This window comes from Onychostoma macrolepis, chromosome 19 (assembly GCF_012432095.1).
Source record: "Onychostoma macrolepis isolate SWU-2019 chromosome 19, ASM1243209v1, whole genome shotgun sequence".
Lineage (NCBI taxonomy): Eukaryota > Metazoa > Chordata > Actinopteri > Cypriniformes > Cyprinidae > Onychostoma > Onychostoma macrolepis.
The window spans coordinates 6,324,007-6,339,229 of record NC_081173.1 but is presented as its reverse complement, the minus strand read 5'-3'; the positions used below and the strand labels follow the sequence as shown (position 1 = coordinate 6,339,229).

Sequence of the window (15,223 nt, the reverse complement as noted above, 5' to 3'; positions counted from 1 at the left end):
GTTTGGACTGTATTTGAGGGGTTAGTGACAGGTGTGTGCTGAGGATGAACCGCTGTGGCTGTTAGGAAGCCTGGATGTGTTGATCAGCTCAGTATCACTGCACTGATTTTAGCATTATTAGCATGTGTCAGTCTAGCTCTGGGCTCTAGGTTTAGGTGTCTTTTCACACTGATCCTTTATCAGCATATTATAACCACAGATATCTGCTTCATGTACAGTAAACTGACATCAGTAAACCGTATCGGTCATGTTTGTGTACACTTGAAATAAGACTTAAAATAGGCTCTCGAGCTTGTACTGGTGAAAAACACTCACTTTGTGAGTTGGCCTTTGGCCTTGTTGTTGTCGACGCCGTTGTAAGTGACAGCGGCCAGTTTCCTGCTGCGATAGTTCTCATAATGGACGTTGTTGGTCACGTCCTTCAGGTCCTGCATGTGAGTTCTGTGAAATAAATGACAGATTTATAATCACAGCATGTCCATCTCAGACATTAAAGACATTTCAAATGCTACAAAAGATTTCACATAAATGCTGTTCTTTCTATTTGGCTTCCACAAAAATACGAAGCCGCTTTATTACTTTAAATTGTGAGAATATTTCACAATATTAATATATTTCTGATCAAACAAATGTTGCCTTGGTGAGCATAAGAGATTCTTTCAAACATAATACAGATGTTTTTGAAAGGTCATCGGACTGATCGGGGCTCAGTCTGGAGGAATTATGAGAATTTCAGCTCCATCATCAGGCATTAGTGCTGGTGTAGAAACACAGTTATGTACCTGATGAGCATGTTTCGAAGGATTGTGAAGTCACAGTGCTCCCCATTCTCCACTGAAAATAACAACAAGACCAGTGTATTAAAAGTGAATCAAGAAACAGCATCAACATTATACTATCCACCTCTTCCCATCCTGCAGTTAAAGATGACTACAATTTAAAAAAAAGATACTGTGGGAGAAGTTGTTCCAAGTTAGTAACTTTTGGGCTGAATGCCAATTTGCATGCTATTAATCATATATAATCACATTTAATTTTATGATATCAGACAGTGGGTTTTGTCATACTCAGTAACATTTCTTCATTGTTAGCACAGTACACACGTTGCATAGTGACTATTCTCACAGAAGCAAGCCAACTGGTATTAATATGGGCTTCACAATTACATACAAATATCCCATTGGGATTATATACAGATAATCTGGAGCTGAATTATGGAGGACTGAAAGCCTCAAGTCTAATTTCAAATATATGGAGCAAAAGTTTGCAGAAAAAAGAATTCACACTCAAGTTAACGCAAAACTAAACCAAACTCAACAAAAAGTAACACAGTCATTGAAAACAAAACAAAATTCAATTGCAATCAATAAACACACTGACACAAAACAAACCCAAACCAAATCAAGTCTAACTAAACAAAAATAGCCTAACTGTTGAAAACACACACACACACACAAACACTAAGCTAAATAAAAATAACCTGCATAACAAAACAAATATCAATTACGCCCAAAAAACTAAGCTAAACTAAACAAAAATAACCTACTCGTTGAAAACAAAACAAAAATAAATTGCACCAAAAAACACAATCAAAAAACAACACACAACCCAAACTAAGCTAAACAAGAAATTTGTACAAAAATAACCTAACGTTACTTGTTGAAAACAAAATAAACTGCACAAAAAAAACACAAATCAAACTAAGCTAAACAAAAATAACCTGCTTGTTGAAAACAACACGGAAAAAACAAACAAAACAAAAACTAAGCCAAGTGAACAAAAATTAAAACAAAACAAAAAACAAAGTAAACCAAGCAAGATGCTTTAATAACTAAAATTAGGGTCCATAGGAACAAACTGGCATTGATCATTACTCTGCTACTGTAATGTATAAACTGACCAGCAGGTGGCACCTGATCTGGCACTGACTTGTGTCTCCTGCTATGTGTGCGTCACTTATCGAATGAATGAAGCAGACCTCTCCCTCCTTCCCAACCACATGCCATCTGTGTGCTTACATGCTGCTGAAAGCATCTCAGGCATTCAAACCAACCCTCTTAAAACACAGATAACCACTGGATCCAAATACAGCACACTCATCACACTTCATGTTTCTGTCTAGAGCTGTCTAGACACAATAACCCTGCTCTCAGTGCGGCTCGCTCCAGAGGATCTGGCTTAGTGACTCTGGTGTTATCTGAGGTCAAAGGTCTAGAAAGAAGGGGAAGTAGATGCAGGCATCAGCTCCAGCCAAACCGCTCCGGCGAGTGAGCAGATGTGGCTAATCAAATCAGCATCCCGATCTTCTGCTTCAAATGTCAAATATCACTGGACCTTCATCTTCAAAGCTTCATTCAGGGCTCCAGCCGTGCTTTGATACCGTATGTTCACGGCAGATCATGTGACCCGTTCTACAGGAGCTCTCGATCAAACGTCAAAACACACACACACACACTTCCTGTTTGCACAACCCACAGCACACCCTAGGGTGTTTATCACATGACCTTAAACACACTATGAGGACAATCATTTCATTATACCTTTCATTTATAAGATGTCACTTGTTTATTCTTTCATTTCTGTAAGAGGTCTTTATTTACTTAACTAGCTCCAGTGTTGTTGTTATTAACTACAACTATTAAAAAACACTTTTGCTAATTAAAATAAAGAAATATATGGAAAAATAATTGGACGAAAGTTTTTTGAACTGAAGTACTTACTAAACAAAATAAAACTAAAAAAGTACAAATGTAAAAAAAATAAAACTACTAAAAAAACTAAAAATGTAAAATAAAAGCTAACTAAAAAAAAAAAAAAAAAAATTGGATTGCACCTCAGTTCAGAACTGAAAACGTTGCATTTCTTTATTAAACTAAAAACATGGCCTTAGTTGTCAGCAAAAAAGTTCTTTCTGACACTAATAAGGTGATTATTTTGTTGCTAATGCTTGATTTTTATTGCATTCTAATTGGTCGGTGGTGTGCTAAGCTTAACTGGCAATTAATTAAAGACATTATCAATACAACAACAAATCAGCTGAACCCCTTTGACCAAAAATATTTACTTGAAATAAATATTTCTGTTAAATAGTTCTCTTTGTACCTGTACGTCATGTGGCCATTAACTGACATTAAACAAAAAATATTAAAAAACAAATATTTAAAATATATGTAATTATTTTCCTTTTATTTGTTTTTCATCTTAAAATCATTTGCTTCAATATTACATTGTTTTATTTATTAGCTTTTCATCAAATCAAAAACTCCCTATAGCTCCTTCACAAAGCCCAGTTTGGGAAACCCTGAATTAAAGTTAAAATTAAAATGATAATAAATCAAATTATAAAGCTATACTGACCAATAATCTGAAAAAAGAAACCCGAGTGAACTTTAATGCCTTCATCAGGCATTCCAGCCTCCCAGATGTACATATAATGCCATTATGATCAAAGAGAAAATCATTATTACTAGTCTTCATTGATGATGGCAAGTTGATCTTATGACAAGAAATGATTTATATATTCTCTTGCTAGGGTGTTTCTAAACTGTTGGAGGGCACTGTATACATGATATCCCGTCCTCTGGCTATGGTTTGGTCTTATAAAATAGAATCTGACTGAAGTGAAAGACAGACGATCACAGTCACTGGCAGAGTCCGTCCTGAATGATTCATCAGAGGCTAGACATCGTCTGGTGAATGTGTCACAAGATCAAGCTTTCTGTGCTGTCACTGGTCAAACAGACTGATTTATCATATTCAAAAGGCACAATAAGAGGTGCATTACGGTCCGAAGCACAAACGGTGTGGGACGCCAACAATAGCCATAGCAAACATCACTAATGAAGCCAAACAACTACATTTAGCTCAGTCAGACTCAGATCTGCTGTGAACCAGAGTAGATCAACAGCCTCAGGGTCCGTCCTACCCTACAAACACACACACACACAGATATATGAAGAGGAGGTGATCTTTCACCCCTTACCTTCTGCCACGCCCCAGGGGTACTGCCTGCCCCTCACACGCTTCCCATCGACCTCGATGATGGTGTTACTGCCCACCACAGCCAGCGGCAGACGGTCCTGAGGGACACAAATCATACAGACATGTAACACGCAGATATGTGTGTGTGTGTGGGGGTAATGATGATAATGTACTCTTTCAGTGAGTGTGACTCTGACCCATTTCCCTGGTGGGCCTAATTAGGGAGCCAATATTTGAGTAGTTTGTGCACTCCGAGTAGTGTTATCATCATTAACTAAAATTAAAACCATTAAAAAACATTTTCATTATTTGAAAGAAAATAAACATGAAATTAAATCAAATCAAATATTACAAACTAATTTTTCAGCTACATAAACGTAAAAAAACGAATAAAAATGACAAAATTATTAAAACATTAAATTGAAATGAAAACAGAAATATATAAATAAAATTAATTCAAAACATTACCAAGAACTCGAATAATACAGGAATGATAGTAAAATAACACGGACACTTCCCCCAAAATCAGTCGATGAGTGATATGGATTGGTCAGTCGATTAGTGAGCTATATATATATATATATATATATATAAAATTAGCTTTCATTTTTAGATTATATATTTTAGTTTTAGCTAGTCATTTTAGTAAATCAATTTAAACATATTTCAGCTAGTTGACAGTTCAACATTTCTAATTTTCATTTAAAGTTTTTCTTCTGTGTTTATACTTATTTCAGCTTTATTTCAATTAACAAAAATGCTTGTTAATAGTTTGACTTAACAATAACAGCACTGATCCCATCTATCTAAACTTTCACAATCAGTCTCATGCTCTGATGCTGACATTGCTCCCAGGAGATGTTTAGATGAGTATTTAATATGTGCTGTGCACTATATTTTCCACAACACAGCAACGACTCTACAATTTGGCACAATTTATGTTTTTACTCATGTCACACCTTGACTAAAACAGATTTCCACTTCAAAGAAGTTGGAGCTCCAGAGGACAGCCAGCTATTACATAACCGTCATGGACCGATAGCGATTTGATGGTTGAACAGCTAGCGGTAAGTTTTCCAGATGGTTCATGCTGGTGAGCTGATTTAAACCACTGAAACAATCTCCAAACAATCTCACGATTTTGTTTGAAATCACATCCATTCCGCCTTCAATTTCATTTGAAATCTACTGGGGCCTTAAAGCCATCTAGTCATTCAGATTACCACAAATTAGTAAATCTTAAAAATATTCCCTAGTGTCAGTACAAAAAAAAATAATAATTATTAACTCTCATGACCAAACAAACCTTAATCTTCTTGACTAGCTTGCTCTCTTCCTCGTCATCAGTCTCCGGGAACTCATAGATTTTGATCTTATGTTCCTGGATCTCTCTCATTATCTGGGAAAAGAGGAAAACAAAAGGACAGAGTGAAAAATAAAGAATTAAATTGGTGGTGACAAGTAAAAAGACCTGAAATCTCCCAGCAGGCTCTGTGGGCTCTCAGTGTCACTGGTTTGGGATTGCATTGACTCTCTAAGGAGTCAGCATAAAAACCATGTGTGGACAGATTTATCTCTAGTGTTATGATGAGTTCTCACTGCAGTCGCTGTTCGCAACACCCTAACACTGCAACACACACACACACACACACACACACACCAGTCACTTCAGCTGGTTTGCAGATGTTAAACTGTCCCGCATGCATCATTTGAAACACTGGGAATGCTTTCATGATGCTGAGATGCAACATAACTCCTGCGTCTCTATGAACGGCTGGCTGTTCAACAGTGAGGGCAGTTAATATGAAACTGAATGGAGGCTGAATGTTTGTTCGTGCACATAAAACCGTAGCAAGTTTAGTTTACCTTGGGGATTACATAATGGAAAACAAGGTTTTCTTAGCTTTATGAAATAAAGCAATGTACTATGAACACATGGGCTCTGTTCCAAAACCTAATGAGCTTCCAAACTAAACAGCATTTTAAGGCATTATAGGTGCAAATGCTTACACAAAGGCTATTAAAAATAATAATGAGTTAAAAGATATTGTTTTAATTTAAACCAGCATTGCATGTATCCTTTAAGAAGGCAATCCCAGATCAGAAAATCAAGAATGTTTAATTTAGTACTAAAAATTACGAATAAAAAAATTATGAAAATTAATTTAAATCTATTTAAAATTTGTTACTTTAACCAATAGTGTATACACACACACACACACACACATACATACATATATACACATATATATATATATATATATATATATATATATAAATGAATGCTGGTCAAACTGAATATTGTTGTAAGATAATAAAATTTTTGCTGTAATATCTCACTTTGATCCAGAATTCTAGATGTTGCTATTAAACCTTTGAGTTTTGGCAGGAATATCCCCGTGTTTCTGTTTGCAATTGCCAGCATTTTTGTAATATGCTCTGTTACATTGTTATATTTGTAAAATAACTTGTAGTGGTTTAAAATGTTTGGAATGATGTGAATGTAGATTATTTAGCGATCTGCGCAGCATAATTTAAGTAAACCGTTCTGTGACTGCTGAAATTATACATCTATTAAATAAATTCCATCCCATTTATTGTTAAATACTGAACAATAATGTGACTCTGACTGCATTTAGATTAAATGACACTAACAACCTATTTAGGATTCACTCACATGGCAAGAACGTTAAACTCCTTTCACAGCCAGATTATGACTAATGATCATAAAGAGGGAGGAAAATTATTCTAAAAAAAAAAAAAAAAAAAAAAAAAATGAATGTTTGTGTTTTTTGGGCAAGAAACCTTATTATAGGTGGACTTCAGGGGGGAAAACCCCTCAAATCTACAGATAGTGAGATCACACTCACCTGCTTCTTGAACTGTTGGCACTCCTCTGGAGTCAGTGTGTCTGCTTTGGCGATGAGTGGGATGATGTTCACTTTTTCATGTAACCGTTTCATGAACTCAATATCCAGTGGTTTCAGTCTGACAGACAGAGAGAGAGAGAGAGAGAGAGAGAGAGAGAGAGAGAATGTGAGGGTTTAATGTTTCAAACTAAACACTGAGCGCAAGTCCAAAAGCAGGCGCACAGGTCTCCTCTGTAGAGCAGTAGTGAGGGATCACATTCACACTGCTGTTAAGCAACTTGGCTGAACTTATAGCTTGGCTTGTAGTAAAGCCACATGTGCTGCAAGAAGAGCAATAAATAAACAGCAGGAAAATCATTTGTGCCTGTCCAATAAGGCCATTGTGATGTTCACAGCTTTAGCCACTGTACACACACACACACACACACACATACACACAGGATTCGAATCAACAGGTGAAAAGCTTGTTTTTGTGTCTCAACTAAATCGACGTTACATTATACGCTTCAAATATTCAGTGTACTGTGACATTTTATTAGATTGACATTCTGAGGAACTGGGAGGAGGAATTCAAAGCAAGGATTAGTGATTTTTGGCATCTCATACTTTGAAAAACACTTAAATATAATTGTGTGACATTTACATTTTCTGAAAATGTAACTGGTGCTTTCCCATGCAAAACGTACTGTGCTGGGGCCATGCCAATGTGCTGGGGGTTTCTGAGTGGGGTTGGGGTATTGGGTTGCTAAAGTGTTTTGAGTGATGGTAAAGGAGTTGCTATATGGTTTCTAGAGTGTTCAGAGTAGGGATGGGAGATATCTTATTGTTTGCGAAATACTGGTAAAAATTTCTCCCCACAATAAGAATTAGTCTTCCCGCGATAATAACGATAAAGTCTAGTTGTTGACATATTTCTGTGTGCGACAGTGCGGAGCGACATCACGGAAGGCGGACGTGAAATTGAGGAGGAGTTTAATCGCTAAATGAGAAGCTCCTTCTACAATTTAAACCTGGTTTGGTCAGGGCTGTACAGTGCACGGTCTGAAAAAATCGGTCTGAATAAATGTACTACAGTAGCATGTGTGCGATACAGTTTTGCATGTGTATGAGCCCGTTTACAAACCTGTTGTCCAACAAAGATATAATTTATTGACATGCTTTTTCTCCAAATAAACTTAATAACATAGTTGAGTGTTTGAAGTAACTTCTTTTTGTGACCAAACCTGGTTTCATATAACAAAATGACAGTATTATATACAGTGATAAAGGCGATGTCGATTAGCATTGCATTATAAATATAAATTCCTTATAAAAAATACAGAAGATTGCTTGAAGAACACAGATAAACCATATATTTTGTGCAATCGTATGTTTATTGTCTCTATTGTGCGTTATTATTCAGTGATAACTGGATACTTTTGTCTTTGTCCATATTAGGGATTTCATGGAACGTCGTCAGTAGTATTATTTCTGCGATGCATGTGTGGAGTTTCTGCGCAAGGGCACCCTCCGGCTTCCAGTATGAATTAAACAGTCATTACATTATGTGCGTAGGCTACTCAGTAATGCTCACAACACCCTATTTTGGGTAAAAAGAGGAAAGATAATACTTTTCTCTAAAGAAATAGGATTCCCTGAATTATCGTCATTGATATCATTAATCGCAATAAACACCAGAAATAAAGTGATATATTTTTAAGCCCATATCACCCATCCCTAGTTCAGAGTAGTTTTTAAGTGCATTACTATGGTGGTTTTTAGCACATAGCTACTGTATGTGGTTATGTAATGGCTCGAGTCAAAAGAGTTCAGTTGCAAGTCTCGTAAAAATTCTTGTCCCTTCTTTCAAAAGTAAACCAAACCAAAACAAACAAAAACATCAAACAAACCAAATCAAAAGAAAACATAAAACTTTCAAAAGCCAAGACCACAAACCACAACACAAAAAAGCACCAACCAAATCAAAACTGAACACACCAAACCAAATCACCCAAACAAAACACAAAACAATACAAAACATAAAACACTTCCAAAAGCCACCAAACAAAACACCAGACAAACCACCAAAACAAACAAAAAGCACCAAACCAAACCACCTAAACAAAAAACACCAAACGAACCAAAACAAAACACACAAAACAATAAAAAATAAAATATATATAAAAAAATAAAATAAAAACATAAATCACTTCCAAAAACCACCAAACAAACCACCAGGCAAATCAACTAAAACAAAACAAAAAACACCAAACAAACCAAAACAAAAGCACACCAAACAATACAAAACATAAAACACCTTCAAAAGCCAAGAAAACCAACCACCAGACAAACCAAAACAAATCGACCAAACCAAATCAAAACTTAACACATCAAACCAAACCACCCAAACAAAAAACACCAAACTAAAATCAAAACAAAACACACTTCTCCAAACATGTCTCATTGTTTGAGATATCAAACAAGGTTAGGGGTTTGGTCCTCAAGTATGAGCAAACTCTACTAAATATACTTGTGTTTTCCTAACTTCTCAGTGTTCCCTGACTTCCTGGATGTGCAGACAAAACAGTCAGAGCATGACTTTGAGCCACAGAAAGAATCAGTGTGAGAAAAAGAAAGAAAGAGGGTTCCTAACAATTCACACACACCAGAGAACTTTGATTTAGTTGGATGAGTATGAGATTTAGATGAGATGCAACAATACAAGTCTGAAGGCAACTTAGACAGACAACACTGACACTGCAATAAATCTTGATGTACTTGGCATCACTTTAGAGCTCACCTCTAAAAGCCCCTCCACAGCAGAAATACAAGCCAAAAAAACAGAGGGTTTGTGTGCATTTAATGCTGGAAAAGGAGTGCCTTACCCATGACCAGAGGGGGCGATGAAGTAGAGACAGCAGTGCACTCGGCTGTCGGGCATCTGACGTCGATTGACGCGTGACTCTGCATTTAGGTAATCCTCAAACTTGCTGTCGATGTGATCGATGACGGGCTGCCAGCTACAAGACACACAACCAACATTTCAGAGTCAACAACATGCAAATGTGATAAACAAACCAGCCATCCTTCATTTATTAAACACCACTACGAGGAGGCTCCCAGATGACATGCAGAAAATAAAGAAATCACGCTTACCAGTTACTGTTATCCACAGCATCTCCGAATCCTGGCGTGTCCACAATGGTGAGCAGCAGTTGAACTCCACCCTCTTTAATCAGTACCTTGGACTGCTCCACCTGAAATAAATAAATAAATAAATAAATAAACAAACAAACAAACAAACAAACAAACAAACTACTAGCCAAACACAAAAACTAAATCACAAAATCACAAATGGCAATTTCCAAGTTCATTCAGTGCAAAAATAAAATACAAAATGTCAATAAAAATAAATAAATAAATAAAATAACAGTGACATAAAAGTAAAGCATGAAAAATAAAATAAATTAAAATAAAATAACTTTTTAAAATATTTTCAATGCAATTGTATGTAGCCTATGTACTCAAAAACCAGCATTATGTTCTGCTAAATGCCTTTCTTGAATGCCAGTTTTAAACGCATGATCTGGAAGCTAACATTAGCTGTTCTTGTTAAAATTTTGTATTGAAAATTGACAAAAAACAATTAAGACTTGATGTACCGTAAATCATAATGCTAATACAAAAGTCCTAAACTGAGAGCAGTATCTGACTGAAATATGACACAAAATAAGAATGCAGAAAACCCTAGAACTACATGAATTAGGCCAAACTGTTTTCAGAGAACTGTGGGGCAGATATGCAAACACTCGTGACAAGCACATACGCTCAGGTTTCCATTCAATCATGAAGTCAATATCATGGCCTGCAGGGCTTAAAACAACCATTCAGCGGTTTTCTGTGCACATTTAAGAGCAGCACAAAAGGGAAAGCAAAGATTTTCTCGTTCTAATATAAGCCAGGACACTCTGAACACTTTACCTACATTAATGTGGAACAGCTGATTTAACCTAAAGTTATTAAACTTTGGCATGAAACTTGCTCTATGGACATGAATTATACCTCAAGTCATGTTGAGAAATTCTTCTATTGTTACTCCCCTTTTTCCCTTGACTGACCACACTGGGGTCGTAACATTACGTGGAGCTTTACTAGGAGCTTTAAATGGATGGATCATATTTTCTAAGCCTTTAAATATGTTGTGAAGCAGTCGGCGCTCAACAGATTCAGCCCACATGTGTGCAACCTCAGCTAAAACAAGCTCAAGCCCACACCTTTCCATGTGCAGCATAAAGCGGCTGTGGTCTGAGACTGTGGCTTCTGGGTTTGGGTTGTTCAGGGCTGCATTTTATGATTTCCTCCAAAACAGCCCTCAGCGTTCCACAGCTCAGACGGACAATACTGAGCCCAGCGCAGGACAGTCATTTCATAAAGCACACCCCCCAAAAAAGAAACTTGGCCAGCGACGTCTACCAAACAGCTGGGATGGAGGAGCTACACACATCCTGAACTGAGGCTGTTTTTAGAGAGCGTCCAAGTTCAATCTGATGACTTGTGTGATTTGTGGGCCATTCATGGTGGTTGTCCAGCATGCTGCATGTTAAGACTCTTCTTTTCACGATAAAGAAAGTGTCAAAACAACAAAATTCCATTACAATTATGTCATAATTTATTCCCCTTTGTTGTGCCAAACTCGTTATGATTATCTTCCGTGGGATATTCAAGATGGTATTTTGCAGATAGTTTTTTTCTTATGGTTTTGCCAAGCTCTTTAATACTACAAAATTGCACATCCATAAAGTGGTCCAAATTTCAAATCAGTGGCTGGCCAAAATATTGGTCAATATGTAGGTTTTTTTTTTTTTTTTAAATTATCGGCATATCGGTTTTTCTGTTTGGCTGAAAATAAATGTGAGCGGGACATTTATTTTAACAGCTTGCCCGCTATGTCATATAATTGGAGTACTGTATGTACAATTTGTGTTGCCTGGTCTTTAAACGAGGACAAATGATTCTGCTTTAACAGATTTCACAGACTTAACAGATGACCAAGTGCACTGGTTAGGGTGCTTACTTCCTTTCTTTATTCATGTTTTTAACCATTTCTTTATTTTTGAAAATGCTACAAAATTAAGAACTTGCTATCTTAAGCATAACTTTTTATTTTATATTTTTTTTAAATAAAGTTAACTTTTTCCATTTAATCCCCCCCCCCCCAATTATTTTAGAAAAAATATTTAAAAGAATTACAAATGTAGTTGCAACAATTGTTGCACTCGCATTTTTTACAATCTCAAAATTAAATTGTGTGATATCCTGAATTCCACCTTTCAAACACATTCTACTAATATGAAACGTGCTTTTATTTTATTGGCTTTTTTTTAAATTTACAAATGGAAATGGGCAGTGTGAACATTTTTCAAAATATCTTTTTGTATTCAATTGAAGAAAGAAATCAATATGAGTTTGAAACATCATGAAGGCAAGTAAACTTAATTTTTGGGTGAATATCATCTTTCTAAATATGCTCTCTGCCCCTCAGGCATCATAAAAGTAGTCTACTAAAGTAAAAAACAAGCAACTTGAGAACACATTGGCAAATCCTGCTACATTTCTTTCTTCTCAGTGGAAGTGTTGTTTTCAAAACCATTAGCACTAGCTGAGAGGCCGTGGGGATGTTTTGGAAACATGAGCGAGAAGATGTGCTAAAGCGTACGTGCAGCCACTGCAGATCTGTCATTCTGTAAATTACCAACTCCACAGAAACAGGGAAAGAAAAAAAGTTAGAAATGAGGCCAAGAATGCAGGAGAAATGGCTCCATCAGGAGGTGGTCGGCTGTGGAATGCAAACAGTCGTTTTGCAGGCGAGCGTGACGATGCCTGCTGCGGGGCGTGTGGAGGATTCCTGCGCGTTACTGTCTGTGGTGAGCAGGTGATCTCTGATTCTTCTCACTCCACCGCTCTGCTGAGCATTCCACTCATGTCTGACTCTGACCTCACCAACATACTGCTGACCTCTGACCTTTAATGCTCACAACTAGCAAAGGTGCAGAGACCTGGGGTTCAGATTCACCAAACATGCTTCAGAATAAAAATCTTTATAACTGCCTTTTTCTTCTTATTTTCTAACCTACGAAAAAAAGGTAAGAATATTTTTTAATACTTCTTAAGAATGTTCTAAAGAATTGTTTTTCTTAAGATTGTTCTTAAGACAAAACTTGGTCACACTTTATTTTAACATCCAATTCTTGCTATTAACAAACCATTAACTACTACTTTTAGTTAGTAAGGTAGTTGTTAAGTTTAGGTATTGGGTAGGATTACAGATGTAGAATATGGTCATGCAGAATACATGCTTTATAAGTACTAATAAACAGCCAACAGGTTATTAATAGGCATGCTAATAAGCTACTAGTTAATAGTGAGAATTGGTCCTATGCTATAGGACAGGGGTCGGAAAAGTAAGTTTGGCATCGGGCCCAAAAAAAAATTGCGCAATTGTGAGTTAAAAAGTCATAATTCTGAGATATAAAACTCGTAATTCTGAGAAATAAAGTCAGAATTGCGTGATATAAACTCACAATTCTGACTTTTTTTCTCAGAATTGAGAGACATAAACTCGCAATTCTGAGAACATAGTCTTTTTTTCCCCCTCAAAATTGCGAGTTTATCTCTCACAATTCTGACTTCATATCTCGCAATTCTGACTTTATAACTCGCAATTGCGAGTTTATATCTCACAATTCTGTGAAAAAAAGTCAGAATTGTGAGATAAGTCATAATAACATTTTTTTATTTTTTATTCAGTGGCGGAAACGGGCTTCCATACAGTTCTGTTCATAACGTATATAAAAAAAAAAAAAAAAAGACTTTCAACATGGGTTATTGGAACAATAGTGTGCAAACTTTTTTTCCTACCACATGACAAGCTAATAACATGGTTGACAGCATTAAAAGGTAGCCTAGAATTGCTGCTTTTTGCAGTGCAATTTTTTTTTGTGTGATGAAAACTATGTTTTCGTCAGTTATTTTACCTATGGATCGATGCATTTCTTACAGATTTCTGCTCATTTGAATTTGGATACAGATGAAGTAGCACTGTAAGATTATTTGTTTGAATGCATTATTGAGAGAGCGATTGCATGTGAATAAGTGTTGTAGTAGATGCTTAAATCATGCTTTCAGCTCAAAATATTCAGTATCTAGAAGGAACAAACAAATTCCTCGAGAACTATTATAACTTCCCGCACATGCCCATTGCCGTCATTCACATTCTTTCTGATTTGAGTGATCCTTCTCTATTAAGCTAGCTAATTATTTTTAACTTGTGAATTCTTGCTAAATATGCAGTTCTATTACAGGTCATTGGCATGAATTGTACTCGTGATGGAGCGGTGGTGGAGCGCTCTTTGGAGTGAGTGAACACCACGATGCTCCGATTTTTAAAAAATCCTCTCCTTGCTCCATTCAAAAATCACACTGCTTCACTCCGTGCTCCACTCCCACTCTGCTCACATGTTGCTGTCATGACAGATCTATTTCAGAACCAGCCGCTATCAAAATAATCTGGCTGCGGGCGCGGGCCAGATATTATTGCTGGCGGGCCAGTTTTGGCCCGCGGGCCGCCTGTTGCCAACCACTGCTATAGGATAACCTCCAACATGCTTAAATCTCCAAAGTTAAGATGTTTTATGAATTTACTGGGCTATTTCGCATTAATTAGCAACATACAATACAAATATAATACATATTACTAGTAGTAGGGATGTGCACAGGTTCGCTGAAGTGATATGAATAATTGATCATGTAAACAATGATCAGTCATGATTATGCGTGATGTGACTTCAGCAAGAACCGCTGCTCAATCAGGTCATTTTCCTCTTAAGAAAAAAAAAATCTTAAAATATCTGAGAACTTAAGATTTTTCCAAAGAATGGCACTTAAGAACATTCTTTATGAACTTCTTAGAATTTCTTAAGAAATGAATCTACCCCCAACTTATCTAAAAAGTTCAACAAGGCATTTAAAACGTGACATGTTGCACGTGAATAAGTAGTTTGACTTGAAAGACTGATATTGGCCAGGCTGATTAATCAGATGATTTTTGCCCATTTTGAGATCACCGCTAATGCAAGCACCTTGCTGAGAGTTCAAAAGAGAGTTCAAGAGTTCAAGAATCACTTTTACTGTTGCTCATACTTACGTTTATGGGATTCTAACAAACTGCTAACTAGTCAAACAAATGTTCAAAATCGACTAGACAGTGAGTCACCTGAACAACTAGCCAAGCAAGTTTAAATAATGCTGTGTTTGTTATAAATAATTTACCCATGAAAATGCACATATTGATTGTCTTTAAACTTGCGCCTTTTTAATAAACAAACAATAAAGTG

The 15,223-nt window shown here is 36.4% G+C and overlaps 1 protein-coding gene across 2 annotated transcripts in view; it reads right to left on the bottom strand.

Annotated features, from left to right (window-relative positions):
- Positions 1-15,223, bottom strand: part of septin7a (septin 7a) — a 46,321-nt gene that overhangs the window by 5,182 nt on the left and 25,916 nt on the right. For both annotated transcript variants that reach the window (XM_058754429.1, XM_058754430.1), the window contains exons 4-10: positions 9,987-10,087; positions 9,716-9,850; positions 6,852-6,969; positions 5,288-5,380; positions 3,983-4,079; positions 783-834; positions 316-441 (exon numbers count right to left, since the gene is read on the bottom strand). In XM_058754429.1, the coding sequence (XP_058610412.1) occupies positions 316-441; positions 783-834; positions 3,983-4,079; positions 5,288-5,380; positions 6,852-6,969; positions 9,716-9,850; positions 9,987-10,087 (722 nt within the window). The remainder of the gene's footprint in view (positions 1-315; positions 442-782; positions 835-3,982; positions 4,080-5,287; positions 5,381-6,851; positions 6,970-9,715; positions 9,851-9,986; positions 10,088-15,223) is intronic.